The 23464-nt window shown below is 44.2% G+C and overlaps 1 protein-coding gene across 6 annotated transcripts in view; it reads right to left on the bottom strand.

Moving 5' to 3' along the window:
• Nucleotides 1-13579: 13579 nt before the first annotated feature.
• The window catches only part of NUTF2 (nuclear transport factor 2), a 147644-nt gene continuing 137759 nt past the window's right edge, over nucleotides 13580-23464 (bottom strand). For 5 of the 6 annotated variants that reach the window (XM_029608831.1, XM_029608827.1, XM_029608828.1 and 2 more), the window contains exon 6: nucleotides 13580-22130. In XM_029608831.1, the coding sequence (XP_029464691.1) occupies nucleotides 22017-22130 (114 nt within the window). In that variant the 3' untranslated portion in view covers nucleotides 13580-22016. The remainder of the gene's footprint in view (nucleotides 22131-23464) is intronic. The other variant, XM_029608830.1, reaches the window with a different exon arrangement.

Raw genomic sequence — 23464 nt, 5'->3', positions numbered from 1 at the left:
TGCAGTCCGCTAACCAGGAGGAGAGAGTCTGCTTACCCATAGGCTTTCCTAACTTGTTAGGGTGGAAAGAGACAAACAATTGAGTGTTTTCCCTGTGGGCAGCTGTACGGTCTAGGTAAAACACTAGAGCTTGTTTACCGCCTGTTCTCCTGGGTTAGCATAGGGCCTGGGAAAAAAGGTAGGTAGTATGATGGATTAAGATGAAAATCCAAAACTACCTTAGGTAAGAATTTCGGGTGAGTGCGGAGTACCGCCCCGTCCTGCAGAAGTTTAGTGTAAGGCAGATAGGTAACTACAGCCTACAATTCACTAACTCTGAGCTGAAGTGATAGCCAAAAGGAAAATCACTTTCCATGTAAGATATCTAAGTTCACAAGAGTGAAGAGGCTCCAATGGTGGTTCCATGAGCCGACCCAGAACTAGATTAAGGTCCCAAGAAGGGGCCGGAGGACGTAGCGGAGGCTTCATATGAAGCAAGCCCTTCAAAAAACGTGTTACAAGGGGGTCTACTGAGATAGAGACATCCCGACACCTTTATGGAAGGTGGCTACCGCACTGACATGCATTCTAATGGAGGAAGTCTTAAGACCTGACTGATAGATGCCAGAGATAGTCCAGAAATTTTGGTATTGGGACAGGAAAAGGGGTCAAGGGACTGAGAAGAGCACCATGACATGAATCTTTTCCATTTGTAAGAGTAAGATTTTCTCGAGGAAGGCTTCCGTGAAGCAATCAAGACACGGGAAACTGGCTCAGAACGGTTAAGTGGTTGAAGGATTAACCTTTCAACATCCATGCCATCAGGGACAAAGCTTGAAGATTGGGATGTCGTAGGAACCCATCGTTTTGAGTGATCAGAAGCGGGTCCTTTCCCAAGGGAATGTGCCTGCGAATGGAGAGGTCCTGAAGTATTGGAAACCACACTTGGCGTGGCCAGTGAGGTGCTATCAGGATCATGGTTCTCTTGTCCTGATGTAAATTCATGAGAGTCTTCGAGAGAAGAGGAAGTGGAGGGAATGTGTAAAGCAGACCGGTTGCCCAAGAGAAGGAGAATGCATCTCCGGGTTGAGAGTGTGTGCTGCGAATGAGAGAGCAGTAATTCTCCACTTTGCAGTTCTGCGGGGATGCAAAGAGGTCTATCCAAGGATTTCCCCATTGTTGGAAGATGGATTTCGCTACCGAGGGGTTGAGAGACCACTCGTGCGGTTGAAAGACACCACTCAGCTTGTCTGCCAACACATTGTCCACGCCCGGTAACCAGGTGGCCCTGAGATATATCAAATGGGATAGAGCTTCCTCCCAAATCTGCGCAGCTTCCTGACACAGAAGGAAGGAGCCTGTGCCTCCCTGTTTGTTGATGTACCACATTGCCACCTGGTTGTCCGTCTGAATCAGGATGATTTGATTTGAGAGGCAATCCTAAAAGGGCCTGAGAGCATATCTGATTGCTCGAAGCTCCAGGAAATTTATTTGGTGTTTGGCTTCCTCTGGAGACCAAGAGCCTTTTGTCTGCAGATTGGCTACATGGGCTCCCCACCCGAGGTTGGAAGCGTCTGTGGTGAGAACAGAAGGAGGCGGCAGAGGCATAGCCGGAGGGACCACCGTTAAAGGCGGAGTCACGGCTCCCAATCCCCGATCGGGTGAGGGTTGCCTCGGGGACTCAGTCGCAGGAATGGTCGGTGCCTTTCCTGGATGGGGTCTCTTCAACAGTGGCTTGGACAATGGCGAGGTCGATGATTTCGCTCCCTCAATTGTCTGAGTCTTACAGTATCGATGGCGATGTTTCTCCCTGCGATCCCCTCGATCCTGAGGGGGAGTGGAAGGTGTCGATGGCCGAGAAGTCGTCGATTGTGGTCAGTGGTTGATGCTGGCGCAAAGTTGACTGTGCCAGTTCCGACGACATCGATGCAATGGATGGAGTCGGGATTTGAGCACGGAAGAGAAGTTCCATCTTCTCCATTCTGGCCTTGCGTCCCTTCGGTGTCATTAAGGCACATTTGGCGCAGGTCAAGACATCGTGCTCGCGTCCTAGGCATATTACACAGACTTTATGGGGGGGTCTGTGATAGACATGGTGCGGGTACAGTCTGGGCACCAACGAAACCCCAATGCCAGTGTCATGGAAAAAAATCGAGCCACGGTACGGTCGACGGCCAGTAGGCCGCTAGGGCCAAACAACGGTAATCGACGGAAAAACGGGTAAAAACTTACCAGAGTACCGTGGACTGAGAAAAGTTAGAGGAAGGACCCCTGTGGGGTAATTTAGTAATTCCATGAGGAAAATTCCTGTCAGGAATCTCTTCAGAGCTCCTTTACCATGAGGCAACTGCTGCGTGGAAAAAAGAAGACTGAAGGGGGGCCCCTGCTGGCTGCAGGGTTAGTGCCATGCTGGGCATGCCCAGTAGGGGCCAGACAAAGTTCTAGAAACTTTGACAAAAGTTTTCCGTGATTGGGCTCCATCCCGATGATGTCACCCATATGTGAGGACTACCATCCTGCTTGTCCTGTGAGAACAAGAGGGAAACGTGGAAGGAGCTATGGATCCTGAGCGAGGATGGTAATCAGAGCTGGTAAGAGACTGGACCCAGACGGCGGAGCACCGGAAAAGGTCCGATGTACCGAGGTGCGAGTCGCATAGACGGGAGAGTTTGAGGTGAATGTACCACATGCTGAGCCAGACCCTCTCACCGGGTTTGCCCTATGATGGCCATCAGCGGATTTCTTGGCTTTCTGTCCCGCTTTACGTAGTAGTTGCTGAGTGAGGTTCCAGAGGTGGTGTAGTTCGTGAGCGGGTAACTGTGCCGCTGATGAGGGCACTGATGAGGGTAGTGGTAGCATTTGTGCATACAGCCTTCAAGATATTGTTCCTTCATTACTCTGCTTACCCTCATTCCTATCCTTTTTAGGAATTTTTCCACAAAGCAACAATGCCTTATGCAAAGATCATGCTCATCTGTGACCTATATGAGACAAACCACCAAAGAGAATGAGCTGAAATTTTTTTTATATTTGGGTAGACTTTGGTGAAAATACTATTGCCTTTCATTTTGTGTTTACTTTTTCTGAATTCCAGCAGCAACAGCACTCACTAGACTGGTATCAAATGCCACTCCCATATGTGTATTCTTAGTGAGAGTACACTTTCTATAGTTATACTTCATGTGTGTTTCTACTTGCCTCATTTGCTTATTGGGGTAAACAGCCTTACTCAGCCAGCTTTCATTCCCCCTCCCTACCAAATTTATTTAAAATTTCTTGTACTCCATCTACAGCATTTCCAACCAGTCTAAAACAAAGCCTAGTTAAACTCTAGAGATCGGTACTTTTAATTTTTTTTCATTTCAGGGCCCACCAGTGTCTAACTCTGATCTGGCAATGCAGAAGTGACTGGGGATTGTTCCTGCCCCATTTGGATGTCAGGACCTCACAGAGAGGATAAGATACAAGGGGGGGGGGGGGGGGGCAGTCACCTCATTTTTTGTCAGGTAATGGCTGCCGCTTTATTGAAAAACTTTTCATTTTACAGAAAAATGAAACAAATCTGATTCTTTCATTGAAATTTCCTGTTTCAAACAAACGCACATCCCTATTAAACTCATGTCAATGTATGTTCTCAACAATTTACCTAAGACCATGTTTCCTCTCTCAGCCACATATAGTTCATTTCAATAAAGTTTATTTTTTGCCACATGGATCCCCAATTCAAGAAATCCAAACCTTTTTTTTTTTGGCTCCACTTCTTTAGTCATGCATTAAAATTCCTGGCTTTGTGCATCCTGTTTTCCCTTATTCATACCACAACTAAAGAGACACAAATCACAAAATGTCTTGCATTTAACGATATCAAAATCCACCAAAACAGGAACTAAAGCACTGTATCACATTTAATAAAGAATTATAGTGAAGTGATATAGTAAAGGGTGTAAGCAAGCTGGGAGACTAATGTAAGACCACCCACCTCAAGGTGGCTGCCTGGACCTCTCAATCATTCACCCAAAGAAATTGGAGAAAAATCAATGAGGTGTTCAAAGAAACAAAATATCTTTTTGTATAGTTTTTAAATTGCATGAAACTAGCATAGATGTAGACAAAACATAGGCTCTATTTTCCTTATACATGTACAAGCCCCACAGTGTTCAGATAAAGCAACTTTGTAGCAGACAAAAAGCCGCCAGCTGGTGTTTCGGTTTCCCTGCATTGGGGGGGGGGGGGGGGGGGCGACTTATCTGACAGGGAACACTGTGTGGGTTTATATGCAATTTAAAAATTATACAAACAGATATTTGTTTCTTTGAACACCTCTTCAACTTTTCTCTAATTTCTTTGGGTGGATGATTGAGAAGTCCGGGCAACCACCCTGGAGGTGGTCTTACACTAGTCTCCCAGCTTGCCGACACCCTTTACTATATCACTTCATTATATTTCTTTGTTAATAAATATGTGCGTGCTTTTTGTTGATACAGTACTTTAGTTCCCTTATTCATATACAGGAAACATCTAAGTAAAGGCCACTGATCCTGAGAAGTGCATTAGACTCTTCCTTAATTCCCTCAACTTATTCGTACTACATTGATTTGGTTTCCCACAAGATCATTTTTCCCCAAGAGAACTAGGCCATCAGTTTTTTCTTTCCTTCTTTCTTTTTCAGCAGTCTTGAGAATGCAATATCTTTACTAACTGTGGATCCTGGTAGGAATTTAGCCTTCTTGTTACTCTCCAATCTTGTCCCTAAATCTACATCTCTGATAGAAGAGAAGAAAATTCTGGTTAGGGCCTAAGATCCTCTGTCACTATTTGTGAGTTCTCCTTTATGTTGGACCTCCACCTTCATTTTTTGTCTACCACAGATGCCTCTGTATGATTTTCCTTTAATAATAAAGGCCATGAAAGAGCAGTATAGTAATACTATTTTGGGGACATCTCTCTAATTTGCAGCTATTATCCTATCAGATCCAACCATAATTTATCTGCTCATTTTTGGGATCATTTGAGGGAACAGAAGCAGGGTCGAGACATGGGGCAAGGCCCCCTCAATTCTGTTCAAATCTTTCTGGAACTGAATAATCTCCATCCTCATTCCAGAGAACTGGAACCTCAAACTCACAAAGGTCTCCCTAAAACTAACATGATTATTGCACTGAACCAATCCCATCATTTATTCAACTTTTATTCCAAAATTTGAATCCAATGCTCTCCAAAACTTTCTAATTGCCTTTTGCAACTTCTGGAAAAGACACAGGGACTAATTTGCTTTAATTAGCAAAAGAGTTGCTCTCTTAAATCCCTATTGCTCTATAATTTATTTTATTTTAACTGCTCACTCAGGGAAATCTCTGGTCAGTGCAAAGGTCAAATTTAAACAAATCAAAATACGACAAAATATGAAAATAAATCATACAAAAAATAAAACCAAAAAAGACAGTTTAGGTCTGTTCAACTTTTATTAGAAACTCCAAGCAAATTAAAGCACATCATTAAGAAATCCTTTTCTTCATGCGGTCCTTTTATATGTAACTCTCCACCATTATACTTAGCAAGCTGGTTATAGTTTAGGGAATTATGTAAATCTTTTCTGTTTTCTCAACCATTTACCTGATTTTAGAGCTGGGCACATACTTATTTCAGATTTTCTATTGTCACATGCTGCTCCTCAAGTTAGGGTCCACAGTAATTTCTTTCCTAATGGATGAATCAATTATGTTCGATTCAGCCTATCTCCCCTTCTGGCATTTTAACCTCACAGTAACAAAGGTAAATAATTGCAGTGTCACAGATTACAGTTCACACTTAAGCACAGCAAGGCCTATGTAGATTTTATTCAATAAAATCTCTGTGCAAAGGTTGTCTGGTGAATGATTTAGCATTGTCTGGTGAATGATGAGCGTTTCTCAAGCCTTGGTTTAATGCAAAGTCATAAAGCAAACTTACAGAATGTCCATTCTGTCCCTACAATGATTTATTTAAAAAAATGTTCATTAAACAATGACATTGTTTATTAATTCTACTTTAGCTTTTATCAGTTTTAAAATCCATTACTCTATTGAAACACCTCCATTCTTGGTAGCCTCAACTCATACATTATCTACCAGGTTCCCACACAAGGTGATTGTACAGTTACCTACCTTAGGCGCTGCATAGATAAGAACAGTTCTCCCTCAGTCTGTTTCATATCTTCTACCTCCAGCTGGGAAGATACTTCTGGTAGTTCTAGTCCCATGCTTTCCTTCTCCTCCTGTGGCTCAGCTCCAGTTCTTTGTTCTGTAGCTAATTCTCCTCTAACTTCAAGCGAACATTAGGTTCATTAGAGGTACTTGATGGCTGTACTTCCCCACCCCTAGACTGCCTATCCCATGTCAGGTGATCATCCTTTTTTCCTAGTACTCATGGGAAAGCATTGCTTACCTTTAACAGGTGTTCACCAAGGACAGCAGGATGTTAGTCCTCACAAATGGGTGACATCAGATGGAGCCTCGATGCAGAAAACTTATGTCAAAGTTTCTAGAACTCCGACTAGGCACATTGAGCAGGCCCAGCATGCCCTATACCACGCAGGGTCCCTCTACAGTCTTGTATCATAGAATTAAAATAAAAAATAGGAGAAACTCAACTTTGCAGGGTAGCAGGCGAGTTTTGTGAGGACTAACATCCTTGCTGTCCTCTGAGAACACCTATAAGAAGTAAACAACTCTGCTTTCTCAGAGTACATCAGGATGGTAGTCCTCAACATATGGGTGAATCCCTAGCTACAGGCTGCTCCTCAATATAAAAAGTGGACAAAAGACGCCTAACCAGGTGCCAATGAGCACAACAGTGCTGTTGGTAACCAAGGAAGAGACAGCCTAAATCCAAACAACGGGCCCTAGGCAGGAGATTTGGGTTCTTCACCTCAAACAAGTTCCGAAGGTCAGACTGGCCGAACCTATTGTTACATTGACCATCCCTATCCAAACAGTGAGATGTGAATGTATGGACAGAATTCCACATCACAATTTTGCACATCTCCTCCATGTGAACTGCTCACAAGTGGGCCACAGACGTTGCCATGGCTCTGACAGAATAAGCCTTGACATGACCCCCAAGATGCTGTCCCACCTGGGCATTACAGGAGATGAATCTGCCTGCCAATTGGATAGTGTGCTTGGCAACGGCAACACCCAACCTATTCTTATCAAAATAAATTAAAAGTTGGGTGGACTGTCTATGGGATTCTGTCTGCTCCAAGTAGAATGCTAAGGATTGCTTGCAAACCAAACTTTGTAGTGCTTGTTCACCTTGGTGCAAATGGGGCCTGGGAAAAAATGTTGGCAGGACCATGGACTGGTTAAGATGGAAGTCCATCACTACCTTAGGCAGGAATTTAGGGTGCATACATAAGACTACCTTGTCATGATAAAACAGTGTAAGGTGGATAAGTCACTAAGGCCTGGAGCTTGCTTACCCTGCGCGCTGAAGTGACTGCCACCAAAAATATGTCCTTCCGGGTCAGGTACTTCAGGTCACAGGTGCACAGCAGCTCAAAAGGAGCTTTCATCAGCTGAGCTAACACCACGTTGAGGTCCCAAGACACAGCGGGAGGCCTTAGGTGAGGCTTCAAACTGAAGCAGGCCTCGCATGAATTGTAAGCCTGTGCTTACCATCTACACCTTGGTGGTATGTGCCAATTGCACTGAGATGAAATCTAATGGAGTTGTTCTTTAAGCTAGCTTCCAATAGGTGTAGAAGGTAATCAAGCAATTTTTGTGTGAAGGAGAACTGATCTAGGGCCTTCTGCTCACACCACATGGAAACCTCCTACACTTCAGTCCATAGGACTTTCTAATGGAAGGTTTTCTAGAAGCCACCGGGACCAGAGAGATATCCTCTGAAAGATCAAGTGGCTGCAGGATTAACCTCTCAGCATCCAGACTGTGAGCAACAGGGCTTGGAGGTTGGGACGCCGTAGCCTGCCCTGAACTTGCATGATGAGATCTGGGTGAAATCCCAGACTGATCAGTCTCCGGATGGACAACTCCTGTAGGAGTGGAAACCAGATTTGTCTCAGCCAATGAGGGGCTATGAGGATCATAGTCCCCTGTCCTCATGAAGCTTCAAGAAGTCTTTGCCACTAAGGGAATCGGAGGATACATGTACAGAAGACCCTTGCCTCAATGACAAGCAAAGGCATCCAAGAATGGTTTGCCATCTGACCTGTATAGGGAACAGAACCAAGGCACCTTCCTGTTGCACGGGGATGCAAACAGATCTACGTCTGGGCTCCCCCAGGGGCGGAATATCCGATTTGCTACCCCCCTGGTCCAGGAGCCACTGGTGGAATCTGAAGGCTTGACTCAGGCTGTTCACTACTATGTTCTCGGCCCTGGGCACCATCCCGTGGGACAGAAACCACAACCAGATCTGGACCGCTTTCTGACAATGGAGGTACAATCCTGTGCCTCCCTGCTTGTTGACATATCACATGGCTACCTGGTTGCTGATTTGGATCAGGGCAATTTTGTTGCACAGGCCATCTCTAAAAGCCTATAGCACGTACTTGATCGCCTGAAGCTCCAGGAAGCTGATTTGACAAGAGCATTCCTGAGCAGACCAGACCATGGGTACTGAGCCCATCTGCATGAGCTTCCTATCCCAGGGTGGACACATCTGTGGTTAGGACAATTTGTGTAGAGAAACCTTGAAAAGAGATATCCTGTTCTAGACTTAAACACCAGGACAATGAGTCCAGGAGAGATGGGGTGACTGATGCAATCCTGGAGGCTCTGAGTGGTCTGGCGCAACTGCAACTTCAGGGTCCATTGGGCTCTGTGCATGTATAAACGTGCCAAGAGAGTGACATGGACAGTTGCGACACCTGTTGAATCTCTGCCGCCATGATCATCAAGGTGACAACCCTCTGGCAAGGCAGGAAGGCCTTGGCCTGAGCCGTGTCTAGCAGGGCTCTTATGAAGTCCAATGGAAGTGACGGGCTGTGATAGGACTTTGGGTAGTTGAGAAAAAACCCTAGTGACTCCAACACCCAGATGGTCAAGCGAATGGCAAGACAGCCCCTGCCTGAAATATGTTCTTGACCAGCCAAGTGTCCAGATAAGGGAAAACAGGCACTCCCAGCCTTTGGAGGTGCGCTGCCACCACCATGCCCAGGCATTTTGTGAAGACCCATGGGGCTGACACTAGCCCAAATGGCAACAGTTGGTACTGGAATTGCTGTTTTCTCCCCACAAATTGGAGATACTTCCTGCGACCAAGGAAGATATTGATGAGATCGAGGGAGCATAGCTGGTCTCCATTTTGTAAAAGGGGGATCAAGGTGCCCAGGGAAACCAGCTTGAACTTTTCTTTTTTTTAGAAACTTGTTCAAAGCCTTCAGGTCTAGGGTGGGACGGAGTCCTCCTGTTCTCTTTCTAATCATGAAGTTCCGGGAGTAGAATCCCATCCTCTTTGCCCTGATGGTACAGGCTTGACCGTCCTGGCTGTTAAGAGGGAGGAGAGCTCTGAAAGTAGTACCTCCTGATGCGCTACCAGACCACAAAATGGGCATAGAGGGCAATTTCGAAGGACACCCAATAGATTCAATTGGTACCCTTGACAGATGATGGAAAGAACCCACTGGTCCGAGGTTATACTGGGCCACTAGTTCATAAAGAGCCACAGCCTGCCCTTGAGTGGAGAGTCAAATGTCCGGGATACGGGCAATTGGCCTAGGCTTCCTATGACCCAGTCAAAACCCCGTCCCTGGAGTTGACTGAGGAGCTAGCTGGGGCTTGAGGGCTGTCTGATGCCTGGGGCAGCCACAGGAGCCCTGATGGTGTAGACTAGAATGAGGGGGCAGAGAACAGTACTTTGGTGAAACAAAGACTTCCTTGGCCCCTGGTCTGCCGATGGAGAACTGTTGGAGGCTTTCATGGTGGTCCCAAAGATAGGATGAGGGATGCTGTGGCCTCTCTGAAGAGATTCTTCCCAGTACACAGCACCTCTGGTCAGAGATCAGAGGCCCGCAACCATGCCATTCTGTGGGCGCAGATTCCAGATGCAGTCTCAAAAATATCATAGGTCGCCCGGACCTCATGTTTTCCGCACTCCAGGCCCTTACGCACCAGCGATATGAGGGTGGTTTGATGCTGTTCAGCCACTTCATGCACCTGCTTACAGATGTCCTGCAAGTACTGGCTCATGTAGAGCTGATAGTCAGCAATGTGGGCAATGAGCATGGCACCTTGAAATACCTTCCTCCCAAGAGTATCCATCGCTCTATGATCCTTCCCCAGGGGTGCCGAGGAATGAGTTCGAGAGCTTCTGGTCCTCTTGAGGGTGGATTCGACCACCATTGACTGGTGGGGCAGCTGACACTTACTGAATCCAGCAGCCTTCTGGATGAGGTAGACCCCATCCGCCTTTTTATTAACAAGAGGCACTGTGAGGGGGGTGTTCCCATATCCTCAGCAGAAGCTCCTTAAGGATATCATGCACTGGGACTGCCACAATCTCCTTAGGAGGCTCCACAAACTGGAGGATCTCAAGCATTTTGTGCATGGCATCCTCCTCAGTTAATAACTGAAATGGGATGGATTCTGCTATCACCTTCACAAACCATGCGAAAGTCAAGTCCTCAGGCAGAGACTTCCTTCACTCCTCTGGAGAATAAGAGTCTAATGGGAGACCCTCAGAGGACTGCAAAGCATCCCCCCCCCCCCCCCCAAGGGGTCATCCTCACTGTAAGCAACATGGGATGGGTCCTTAAGTGCAGGCACCGGTAAAACTGGACAGTGGGGGGGGGGGGGGCAGGACTCTGCGTCTCTGCCAGCCTCAGTGGAGCCTCCTCGGAGGAGCCAGCGATGGCCATCTTATTGGTAGAAGGAGACTTCAATCCCCCACCGGACACAGATGCTGTCCCAGGAACAGACGCCAGCTAGGTCTGTAATGCACTGATGAGCATGTTGAGCTTTTCCAGAAGCAGAACAAGGACTAAAGCCCTGCAGGACCCAGTCCACCGCTAGCTGGACTTGGCACTCCAGCTCCTCCTCAAATGTTGTCGATGCCAACACTGACTGGGAAGAAGAAGGGATGGCCTGATCCTCTTCAGACCCTCAAGGTGGACCAGTGACTGGCATCAGTACCGGTGGAGATCATCGTGCAGCCCCAGCACCGATGGAGAACTGGCACTCCTTGCTGCAGGGTCACTGCCACATGAGCCAGTGCATCCCGTGCCCAACACCATGCATTAATGGGGACCAGTGCCGATGCTTCTTCAGCTTCTCTCTATGCTCAGCCTGGTCCTTTCCTGGTGCAGAGACCGATGAAGAGGAACCAGATGTCCTCAGCCTGGACGAGACCGATGGTGATCTGTCTCCGGCGTTCCTATCCTCTGAAGCCATCAACAGAACTGACAGTCCCACCGATATCCATTGGTGTGGCTCCTTGGTCTTCGATGCCAATGCCTTGGACTTCAACCGAAGAGCTGCTCCATCTTATCGAGTCAAAGCAGACAATCCTTCGCTGTCATCTGGGTGCATAAAACAGCAACCCTGTCATGTGATGCCCCCAGGCAGAGGACACATACCTTATGCGCATCAGTGATGAACATGGTCCTTGGGCACTAGGTGCAATGCCAAAAACCACACATGGCCATGTCAGATGAAACAAAAGAGGCACCATACAAAATTGATGGCAATGGCTGGCAGGCACCGATGCACCGCTGTCACGAGGAATCAACCATGAAAAGAAACTTACCAGAACTGTCGAAAACCCTACAGGAAGGCCCCAAGAGGGACCCGGTGATGGAATAGTACAGAAAAAGGAACACAAGAATGTGAGAGAGAAAACTTTTCCACAAAGCCAAAAAATAGCCAAAATGAGCTCACTCACACTGCAAGGCTTACAGCTTCGCGGAAAAAGACTGGAAAGGGACATGGATGCGTGGTATAGGGAATGCTGGGCAAGCTCAGTGTACCTAGTCAAAGTTCTAGAAACTGACAAATTTTATGCATTGGGGCTCCTTCTGATGATGTAACCCATACATGAGGACCACCATCCTGTATGTCCTGGAGAAATGTAGTTTATAACTCTGGCCTTATTGACCTAGGTCTATTCTTAAAGGTCCCTTTGTTGGAAGTTTTTCTGTATTATTTTTCCTTTGATCTCATCACAGTTCTTCCTTACAGAACACCATCACATTGTTTATTTTTTTACCCTTAAAGAACTATATGTGTTGAGGAGAGAGAAGGACTATTGTGCACAGGCTCAGAGAGGGACCTTGGGCTAACAGTGTCTGGCAATCTGAAGGTGGTGAAGCAATGTGACAAGGCAATAGCTAAAGCCAGAAGAATGCTGGACTGCACAGAGATGAATAATCAGCAAGAAAAAGGTGATAATGCCCTTGTACAGGTCCTGGTGAGGCCTCACCTGGAATACTGCCTTCAGTTCTGGAGACCGTATCTCAAAATGGATAGAGACAGGATGGAGGCAGTCCAGAGAAGGGCACCAAAAATGGTGTGGGGGTCTATATCGGAAGACTTATGAGGAGAGGCTGAAGGATCTAAATATGTATATTCTGGAAGAGAGGAGGTACAGGGAGATATGATATAGACCTACAGATGCTTGAAAGATTTAATGATGCACAATTCTCTGACCTAGGGGTCACGAAATGAAACTCCAAAGGAGACAACTCAGAACCAATATCAGGAAATATTTCTTCACAAAAAATGTGGTAGACTCCTAGAATGCCCTTTCTGCAGAGGAAGTGAGGATGAAAACAGTAAATGAATTTAAAAAAGGCATGGGATAAACACTGTTGATCCCTAAAGGCTAGAGGTGGAAATGAAGAAAAGGCTGCATGGGGTAACCAGCATGGAACAGCAGCTATATCTCCTAACAAAAGACATGGGAATTATTACCCTTAATCAAGTAGCTTTCATGATTTTAATGCAACTGCAACATTGCTCCCCACTTTGACAGTGGAGGGGGAATTGGATTCAGACAGCCAATGCTGGGCCCCAACTTTTATGGTCTGGGGTACTGATGTGCAAACATTGGGGAAAAAGCACAAGAATGCTTCTATGGCCAAGTCCAAAAGCAAAGCAATTTCAAGAAACACTGCCTGAATCAAGAAGGTTGCTCACCCAGTAAAAATGTTGCTAGAAGTAATTTTGTTATGGGTTTGACAGTTGCTTGGTTTTGATACTACTACTACCCTTAACATAAAGCTTGGGGGTACACCTGCACAGAGTGGCATTTACTACCATAAGAAACTAGCTGGGCAGATTGGATGGACTTTTTCTTTTTTTTTTTTGCAGTCATTATGTTACTAAGTATGTCACAATTGATTTTAAATTGATTTGTTTCATATTTGTACATCACCTTGAGTCTTTCAAGTTGGGCGGTTGGTAAGTGTAAGAAAAATATAAATAAGGTTACAAAAAGAAGCTGCCCCCTTCACTGAGAAAAGGCTGTATAACAGAACCAGGAAAACAGGATGGACAGGTGCAGAGTAAAATGCTAGCTAGCCATAAGAAACCATGTATAGAAGACAAACAGCCCTCTGTTGATTACAGACACACAATGAATTTTAAAACAATTTAGCCATGTGTCAATGTCAAGGGTGAGATTTATAGTCTGATTTATGCAAAGGTATATAGGAACAAAAAGGCACTCCTACATCCATTAAAGTACAATATCAGACCCTAGAACCAATCAATCCTGCTAGAGCGATAACAATGAATTACAGCCAGAAACAGCCCAAAATATAATCTCATATAATTCCACTACAAAGTAAATGCCCATTGCTCCACCAGGATAAACAGCCCCATGGAACTGGTCAAATATTCCACTAACACCTTTCCAAAATTTGTCCTTCAAATACAAATGGGTCCATTATCCCTTCTGGTGGCGATTTGCAGCTGAGTATTGACTTATGCAGCATCCTTAATAGCTAAAGGTTTCTTCCCAGGGGGATACGTACAGGAAAAATTATGGTCCAGGCCTAGGTCATCATGACATTTCTATAATCATTGATATCTCCAATAAAGCAGCCAAAACAGTTATGTACAAACCTTTTAGTACATTATATTTAGACAACCTGATGGTATTTAGACAAAAGTATTGTATTAAAGAACATATTTATATACATGTACTAATTAGCATTATTCATACTCATGTAAATATATTTAAAGTAATATAGTAGCCATCATTTCCCATACTTAGAAAGGTATAAAACTAATTAGTAGTTCTATTATAAATGGCCATACTTAAGTAATGCAACTCAGAAGAATTTGTGTCCCATAACCACAAACTGTATTGTATCTCTGCAGCAGAGACATGGGACTGATCAACCTAATTCATTCCTAACAGAAGTTGTAATTTTCTGGAGAGCAACAGAACTCTTAACTTACTGGCTGTATTCTCCAAGACTATCTAGTAGTGATAGTGAACCAACTGTTGCTATTCCTTACTATCCTATCTATCATACATGCAATTACCAATATGTACTAACATACCTTCTATCATACAAAACTACTGATAGGAACTCAAGGAAATTAAAGCCATTTTAAATAAGTTAAGGGAGAAAGAGGTCTTATTATCCGGTAATAAAATTTTGCACAATGGCAAGACTATATAGAACCGCAGGACAAACAATGGAGACCATATCACTGTCAAAGTAGTATCTAGACAAATCAGTAATTAACAGAAAGTAAAACGTATGGAATACTAACAATGCACAGGCACATAAAAGAGGTGGCATGACAAGGGGTAGCAACCTCCAGTCTTTGTGGACAGCAAACTGCTTGGACTTTCAGGATATCCCTAATGAATATGTAATGAGATTGTTTAGCTACACTTGAAGCAGTGTGCATGCATATGTCGTCCATGTATATTCATTAGGGATATCCAGAAAATCCAAGTGAACTAGAAGTTGCCTACCCCTGTATCATGCAGTGATGTTTATTTTTTTTAAAGTAACTAAACTGCTATTACAGTAACTTTCTGATCTGCTGGGCATACATCAACTGGGGAGTAACTATGTATGTGCACTATTTTTTTATTCTAATATTGTATATTTACCCTTTGTACAGTCACTGTGATTCCATCCATAGTAACATTACTCCTCCCATTACCTCTGTACAAGTTTTCATGCAGCATATTGTGCTGCCAAGTTATATGCAAAAAAGGAGGTTGCATGTCTGTTTAATAATCTATAAAGTACATAAGGATCATATGTGACTCAAAGACAGAGTTACTTACCTATGATAGGTGCTCTCTGAGGGCAGAAGAATGTCAGTCCTTAGAAACAGGTGACAATCCAATGGAGCCTAGCACAGAAAAACTATGTCAAAGTATCCAGAACTGACAGCCTCATTGGGCATGCCCATGGCATCCCCACAAAGTCCCTTCAGTCTTGTATTTAAATGAGAAACCAACTTCATGAGGGAGTGGGCAGGTTTCATGAGGCCTGACACCTTGCTGTCCTCTGAGAATAACTCTCTGTAGAGAAAGAGTTGGGTTCTACACCTCAAACAAATTCTAAAAGACAGACTGGTCAAACCCACTGTTGCATCGGCCATCCCTATTCAGACAGTAATGAGATGTGAATGAGTTAAGAGAATTACACATCGCGCCTCTTAGATCTCCTCCACTGGAATTGATTGCAGGTGAGCCACTAACTGCTGCCATTGCTCAGACAGAAGGAGCCTTAATATGGCCCACCAGATTCAACCCCACCTGGGCATAATAGGATATACAATCTGCTAGCCAATTAGAAAGTCTATTTTGCAATAGCAATCCCTAGCTTGTTTGCATGAAAAACAAAAAGTTAGGTGGACTTTGTGGGCTCCAGTCTGCTCCAGGTAGAAAGCCAAGGCTCTCCTGCAGTCCAAACTGTGCAGTTCTTGTTCACCTAAATAGGCAGGTGACCTAGGAAAAAGTGTTGAAAGAACAACTGACTGCATAAGATGGAATTCAGACACCACCTTAGGCAAGAACTTAGGACCACCCTATCATGGAAAAATCTTGGTATAAGATGGATAAGTTACTAAAGCCTTAAGCTCACTGCCTCTGTGCACTAAAGTGACTGCCACCAAAAATACAACTTTCCTGGTCAGGTAGCTCAAAGGCAGCTTTCATGAGCTGGGACAAACCTACAGAGGTCTCAGAACACATCACGTATGAGATGCTAGAAATGAAGCAAACCCCAGTATGAAATGTACAACTAAAGGCTGTATAGAAACTGGCTTACCTTGTACATGGTGATGGTATGCACCAGTCGCATTAAGGTAGACCCTTACAGAGTTGGTCTTGAGACCAGCCTCAGAGAAATACAGAAGATAATCAAGCAGTTTTTGTGTGGAGTATGAGAAATGAGCTATGGCCTTTTAGTCACTTCACACAGCAAAGCAATACTCCTCAACTTTAATCCATAGGTCTTTCTAGAAGCTAAAAATTCAAGACTTCAGACAATCTTTTAAAATCCAAGTGGTGAGTGACATGGACTTAAGATTGTAAGGCACAACCTGTCTTGATTCTCAGTGATGAGATCTGGGGAAGACCCTAGCCTGATCAGTTCCCTGATTAACATCTCCTGTAGGAGTGGGAACCAGATCTATCTTGACCAAAAGGGGGATGTGTAGATTACAGTCCCCTTTGTCCTCTTTGAGCTTCAATGAAAGATTTTGCTACTAGCATTATCAAAAGATATGCTGGTATCCTTTTTTATGGCATATGTAAATTGTAACCTGCCCTGAACTATTCAAAGGGTGTAGGATATAAATTATTTTAAATAAATAAATACACTTATAGAAGACCCTTGCCCCAATGTAGGGTAAAAATGGCTGAGCCTAACTTGCTGCATGTCCTCTGCTTGGAGTAGAAGAGTGGACCTTTCTATTCCAAGGAGATGTAAACAGATCCAACAGTGGGGTTCCCTAGTGGCGGAATAACTTGTTTACTACCCATTGATTCAGAGACCATTTGTATAAGGACCGACAGTCTGTTCACTAACAGTTTTCCAGCCAGGTGAATGGATCTGATAACCATCCCTTGAGAGAATACCCAGCCCCATGGCTGACACAGAAGGTATGAGCCAAAACCTCCCTGCTTGTTGATGTAATACATCACTGCTTGTTGATGTAATACATCACAATTTGGTTGGCCATCTGGACAAGGATAACTGTTGAACAGAATCTCTGAAAGCCCAGAGAGTATACCGAATCGCCCGGTACTTCAGGAAGTTTATCTGATGCAACTTTTCCTGGATGGACTAAGAACCCTGGGTGCAGAGTCCGTCTACATGAGATCCCCAACCACGGTTGGACACATCCATCATGAGAACAATTTGGATCAAAGAAATCTGGAAGGGGATTCCTCTGACCAGATTGTTAATGCCCGGCCACCTGAACAGACAGTCCATCAGTGGTTGAGTGATCAGGTGTTGTCTTCCAGATTCTGAATGACCTGTAGCCACTGAGACCTCAAGATCCATTGGACTCTTCTCATGTAAAAATGTGCATAGGAGTCACATGCATTGTTGAAGCCTTGAGGCCCAACAACCTTAACATGTGCCAACTTATCTGCTGACTCATTTGGTCTCTTCTGCCGCAGTCAAAGCGGTAGCCCTTTGTTGACGAAGGAAGACTTTTTGCCAGAACTCCAATGAACTCTGAGGTGACGAACTGAGGCAAAATTTGAGCTAGTTGATAATGAACCCTAGTAACTCCAACAACTGGATGGTCATGCGCGTTGATTCCTTGGCTTTAGCCCAAGATATGCTCTTGACCAGCCATTCGTCCAGATAAGGAAACACATGCACCCCCAGTTTTCAAAAGATATTTATTGGCATTTGATATTCCGCTTTCTATCACGAATGGTCTCAAAGCGAATTACAGTAAAACTGACAGGTTACAATAATATCAAACTAACAAATAGCAAATAAGTCTATACATTCAAAGACAGTTCCATAGTTAGATTCTTCATTGCCACTCTAGAAGTAGAGAACTCTGTGGGGTAATTAGGTCGTTGCACAGGCAGTTTCTATTGGGAATGCTTGGCTGGTGCACTGCCACCACAGCTTGGCATTTTGTGAAGACATGTGGGACAGACATGAGTCCAAACAGGAGAAGGCAATTCTGGAGGTGGCAATTTCCTACTATGAATGAGAGATTTCCTATGATTGGGGGAAATCTGTTTAAGTATAGGCATCCTTGAGATTGAGAGAGTGTAGCCAGTCCCCTTTTTGATGAAAGGGGATTAAGATGCCCAGGAAAACCACATTGAACTTTTCTATTTTGATGAATTTGTTCAAGGCCTTTAGGTCTAGCATGGAATGGAGTCCCCTTGTCTTTGGAATCAGGAAACACTTGAAGTAGAATCCCCACCCTCTTTGCCTTGGTGGAATTGGTTCAACCACTTTGGTCAACAAGAAGGAAGACAGTTCCTTTAAAAGCACTTCCTGATGCAACTGACCTCAAAAAACATGGAAGGTGGTCTAGCAAAGCCAGTGAGTAGATAAAACGAAGGATAGACCCGTCACCTTAGATGTAGGGATACCTTTTACTCGCTGTGCAACTTTACAGAATAACATGACATATGCTCAACTCAGGCCTGGACTGACCTCAAGACAGGCCTGGGGGTCGATTTTGTGGAAGACACAATAGGTTTAATTTGTACACTTTTGATGATGCTGAGGATCCACACGTCTGAGGATATACTGAGCCACCAGTTTATATAAAACTGGAGCCTTCCCAGATTGGGAGGTCCTCTGGCATAGGTACTAGAATCCTGGCTATGCTGTCCAGTCAAAACCCCATCCCATCTGGAATTTAGGCACCCTCTCTTGCACGAGGAGCCTGTTGTGAGTGGGATGAGAGATGGAAGGTAATGCCTACTCGGGCAGAAGAAGATTCTCTACCCAGACCACAATACCTCCTGGAAGAGTAGCCATGGAGAATTGCTGGAGCATTGCACAATGATCTTGGATCTATGCTACCACATCCTTGATCCTATTACCAGACAGATTCTCTCCTGTACACGGCAAGTCAGCAAATCCTTTTTGCACTTCTGGACAGAGATTTGAGGCCCGCAGTCAAGTAAGTCTGCGCGCTCCTATCCACACAGTAAAGACTCTTTATGCCATTTCGAAAACATTGTAGGTGAATGGACTGCATGTTTCCGCACTCCAACCCTTTGACCACCAGTGAGTGGAGGGAATCTGGCTGCTTTTGAGGAAGTTGCTCGACCACCCCCCTACACTTTTTTAATAATGTTCCACGTGTACTGGCCCAGGAAGAGCTGCTTGGCTGCTATTCGGGAAATTAGCATAGCATCCTGAAAAACCTCTCCCCCAACAGTATTCATAGCTCTAGAATACCTCTAGATTTCTTAGCCTTTTTGAGAGTGGATTTGCTGACCACAGACTGGTGTGGCAGTTGCCACTTGTGGAATCTGAGAGCTTTTTAGAAAAGATAGATTTAGTCTTCCTTCCTCTTTAGGGAGGCACTATGAGGAGGTTCTTTCACATCCTCATCAGTGCCTCCTGAAGATCTCATGAATTAGAACTGCCACAATCTCCTTAGCGGGCTCCATTAACTGGAGGATGTCCAGCATCTTGTTCCTGGACTCCTCCTCCATCTGCAATACAAATGGAATGGCTTCTGCCATTATCACAAAACCTTCAAAGGAGAGGTCCTCAGGTAGGGACTTCCTCTGACAGAGGAGAGAGGTTGGAGGGGAGCACTGTACTTCAGAGACATCTGCAGAGTCAAAGCCATAGCTCCCATGACTTAGAGCTCAACTCACTGCAGTCTGCAAGGAAGGGCTCTCTTGGTGCTCTATCCTCAGCCAGAGGGTTTTGGACCGATGCAGCTGGCTGTCTGGGCCTGGACCCCAAGGAGCTAGAAATCAGCAGCAGGCTGGCAGACACTGATCCAATGCCCTCTGGGGCATCGGTAATGGAATGAACATTGATGCTAATGCAGCACTGGTGTGCACCTGAAAGGAGTCAAGCAACGGCTTAAGGATCATCAGTGCCTACCTTGTTGTTCTCAATGCCCCAGCACTGATGCCCTGCAGCCTTCTCAAAGGCCTATTGGATCTTCTTGTGCTTCTTATTGAAAACCACCATTGACAACACTGACTGGGGAGGTAAGAGTGTTCACATTCTCTTCGTTACTAAGAACTGGCTCAGTGGCAGACACTAGGACTGTAGAGCTTGCTGTAAGTCCCTGACATGCCTGGAGGATGAGCTCAGCTTGCAGCGGGAACGCTTAGTGGAGTCCTTGCCAGATGCCAGACCATGTCTGCTCCCAGCATTGTGCATCGATGGTGACAGATGCCCATGCTTCTTTGGGTTCCCTGGATGCTCAACATGGGACTTCCTCGATGGCAAGGTGGAACCCAACACCTTTTTTGAACAGGAAGAGTTGGACAATAGTCCATCTCTGGGTTCCCTTCTGGCTAACTGATGTAGTTGGAATCAATGGTCCCTATGATGCTGATGGCTCTCCTGCCATCAGCGCAACTCCAGGATCCTTCGATGATGACGCCTCCGATGCCAATCAAACAATCTTCCTGTGCCTAAACAGATGTTCTGTAAGATCCAGTCATCCTTTAGGAGTAATTTCCACATACCCATGGACATCATGTGATGCCCCCAAGCACAGAACACATCTATAATGGGGATCCTTGATAGACATGGTCCTGCTGCATTGAAGGCACTGCTGGAACCCACTAGACATGTCAGCACGAAATAAAAGGGATGCAAAAATCTAACCCGATGGTGATAGTGGTTCAATGGCTGGTATGTGCAGAGGCACCATCACCACAGGGGATGATAGCAAAACAACTTTAGAAACATCAAAAAAAATCTTACCTAGGGAAACAGGATGAGACTTTGGGATCCTACAACAGACAAGTTGAAAGTGTAGAGAAAAAAAAAAAACATTTGAAAATGCATGAAAGAACTTCAGAAAAGAGAAGGTAAAACCCACAATCAAAGAGACTAAAGGCATCCTGCATGGATATGTACATGCCCAGTGAGGCTCAGACGAAGTTCTGGAAATTTTGACAGTTTTCTGTGCTGGACTTCATCAAATAATGTCACCATGCGTGAAGACTGCCATCTAGCTTGTCCTCAGAGAAAATATTATTCAAGTCTATTTATCTTCCACTATTGGGAATGCTGCTTTCCCCAGTTCCCCATCCTCAAGGCTGCAAATAAGTTTATAAATAGTGTGGAGTCTCGTGTCAGATAATAATCTATACATCAATCTTAGTGCTCAATTTTTCCAGCACGCTCATAAAAAAAAATTGAGTAACATTTTAATGTCAAAATACTGAATTACAGGCCTGTGTGTTAAGAGTAGGCTATAGCTTCATTGATTGGGAAAGAGAACTGAGGCAGTGAGAATTAGTGCTAAAAAGAATGGCTAGAGGGTTAAGGCTCAAACATTTCTGTTCAGTGTAAACACTGAGAAAAAACATGGAGGAAGAGAGATGGTTAAAAGAAAAACAGCAGTTATGTACCAATGAAAGCATTTAAACAGCTAGGAAACATCAGATTTTATTTTGTGTGGCATCTGAAACATCCGAACCGATCCAAGTGCAGGGCTGTTACAAGGCAGTGGCTACTGCTGCTTTCATTCCTTATTCTCACTTCTTTGGATTACTAGAATACCTTGTCAATACATAAAAAAGCGAGACAGAGAGAGGGAGAGTGAGAGAGAAAAAAAAAAGAAGACAACCCCTTTTCTGCTTTCTTTTTTGCAAGGCATGCTGGTACAACTCAAACATGTTGCATCTGTCGAATGTAGGCTAAGTTCACTTCCAAAGATCATGCACGAGGGTGCCATCAACTGACACACAGTAAATCTGGCTGAGTGGCAGAAGTCACAGGTCACTTTGCATGGTCCTCGATTTGCTTCCTTCCTTTTCCTTTGTGTATGATATTTGGAATGCTCGGTGGATGTGAACAGTATCAATAAAGAAATGAAATAGAGAAAGAAAAAGGGAGAGAGCATGTCCAGCACTGGGCATGAGACTCAGCCAAAGTTGTGCAGCGCTAGCCTGAACATATCGTTGGTGCAAACCCATGCATCGTTGATGTTCTTTAATAGAAATAGCTGGTGGAATCCCATGACTGGGTCTTCGTCTGCCTGCAAAGAGATTGAAAATTGTAGTCAGACTCACAATGAAAAACTCTAGTTCTGTTAATTTTAGGACTTAGAAAAGAATGCAACCAAAAAACTGAGAAAACAAAGAAAACAGATTGACACAAAGGTTAGTATGATTCAACAGCTGTTAATGATGTCATTCTCTAGCATAAGAGGTGGCATACTTTCACCTCAAAGTCTAAGGACATTCATTCAAACTTTCCTTCCAAAAGACTACATTTCAATAATTACTGTATTAAAAACCAAAAGTATAACTTTCATAGGTCACTAAATAATAGCATTTGAATTAAGCAGGATCTAGGCTGAATTTCATTCTCATTCTGAACTGACGACTGGAATGTCAACCACAGATACCACCTTCTACCCCCAGAACACACTTATATGCACAAATACCACCACATAGCATTTAAAATTCATGTTTTGGGCTTCATCTTCTAACAAAAATACACTTTTACATGAATTACATTGCATTTTCCACTCCAACTCCAATCCATTACTGCATTATATATTCATCTTTAAAATGTGGTGCTGGTTAAACACTTGTTAGAAGTCACATTTGAAGCACCTGTTATTGTCCTAATCATGTATGCTTCTCACTAACAAAATAAGCATGCAACAAGCTTTCTCCCTCTCTCCCACAATCCAGCAGTCTCCTTCCTCAATACTCATTGCAAATCAAGTCCAACTCCCACCACAATAACCTGATGATAAATCTTAAAAGTAAATAAACCTGCAGAAAACATGTTCAACAGCCATGCGTGGAAGGAAATATAGGCATGGGGGCGGGTCTGTTCTCAATCAGTTTGGTTCATTTCTTAGGGATGGAAGGCAACATATCCAAAAAGAACTGCACACAACTTGGAGAAAACTTTCTGTTGGTATGCCACAATGATTGTCTCTTATTTAACATATCTGTCCTCCTTTGGCATATTGATTAGGTCTCTGGGTGTTATATTTATGCTGAAATGACTTGCCATACTGTGTCAGACCAAAGGTCCATCAAGCCCAGTAACCTGTTTCCAACAGTGGCCAATCCAAGTCACAAGTACCTGACAGGTTCCCAAGATGTAGTTAGATTTCATGTTGCTTATCCCAGAGATAAGTGGATTTCTGCAACTCCACCTTAATAATGGCATATGGACTTTTCCTATAGGAAGTTGCTCAAACTTTTTATTTATTTTTTTTTTTAAACACAGCTACACTAATAGTTTTCATCATATTCTCTGGCAATGAATTACAGAGCTTAATTATGTTTTGAGTAAAAAAGAAATATTTTCTCTTATTAGTTTTAAATATATCACCTAGTAGCTTGTGTT

The sequence above is a fragment of the Rhinatrema bivittatum genome, chromosome 7 (genome assembly GCF_901001135.1).
Source record: "Rhinatrema bivittatum chromosome 7, aRhiBiv1.1, whole genome shotgun sequence".
NCBI lineage: Eukaryota > Metazoa > Chordata > Amphibia > Gymnophiona > Rhinatrematidae > Rhinatrema > Rhinatrema bivittatum.
Note: the sequence above shows the minus strand (reverse complement) of the source record. Positions and strands in the feature narration are given on the sequence as shown.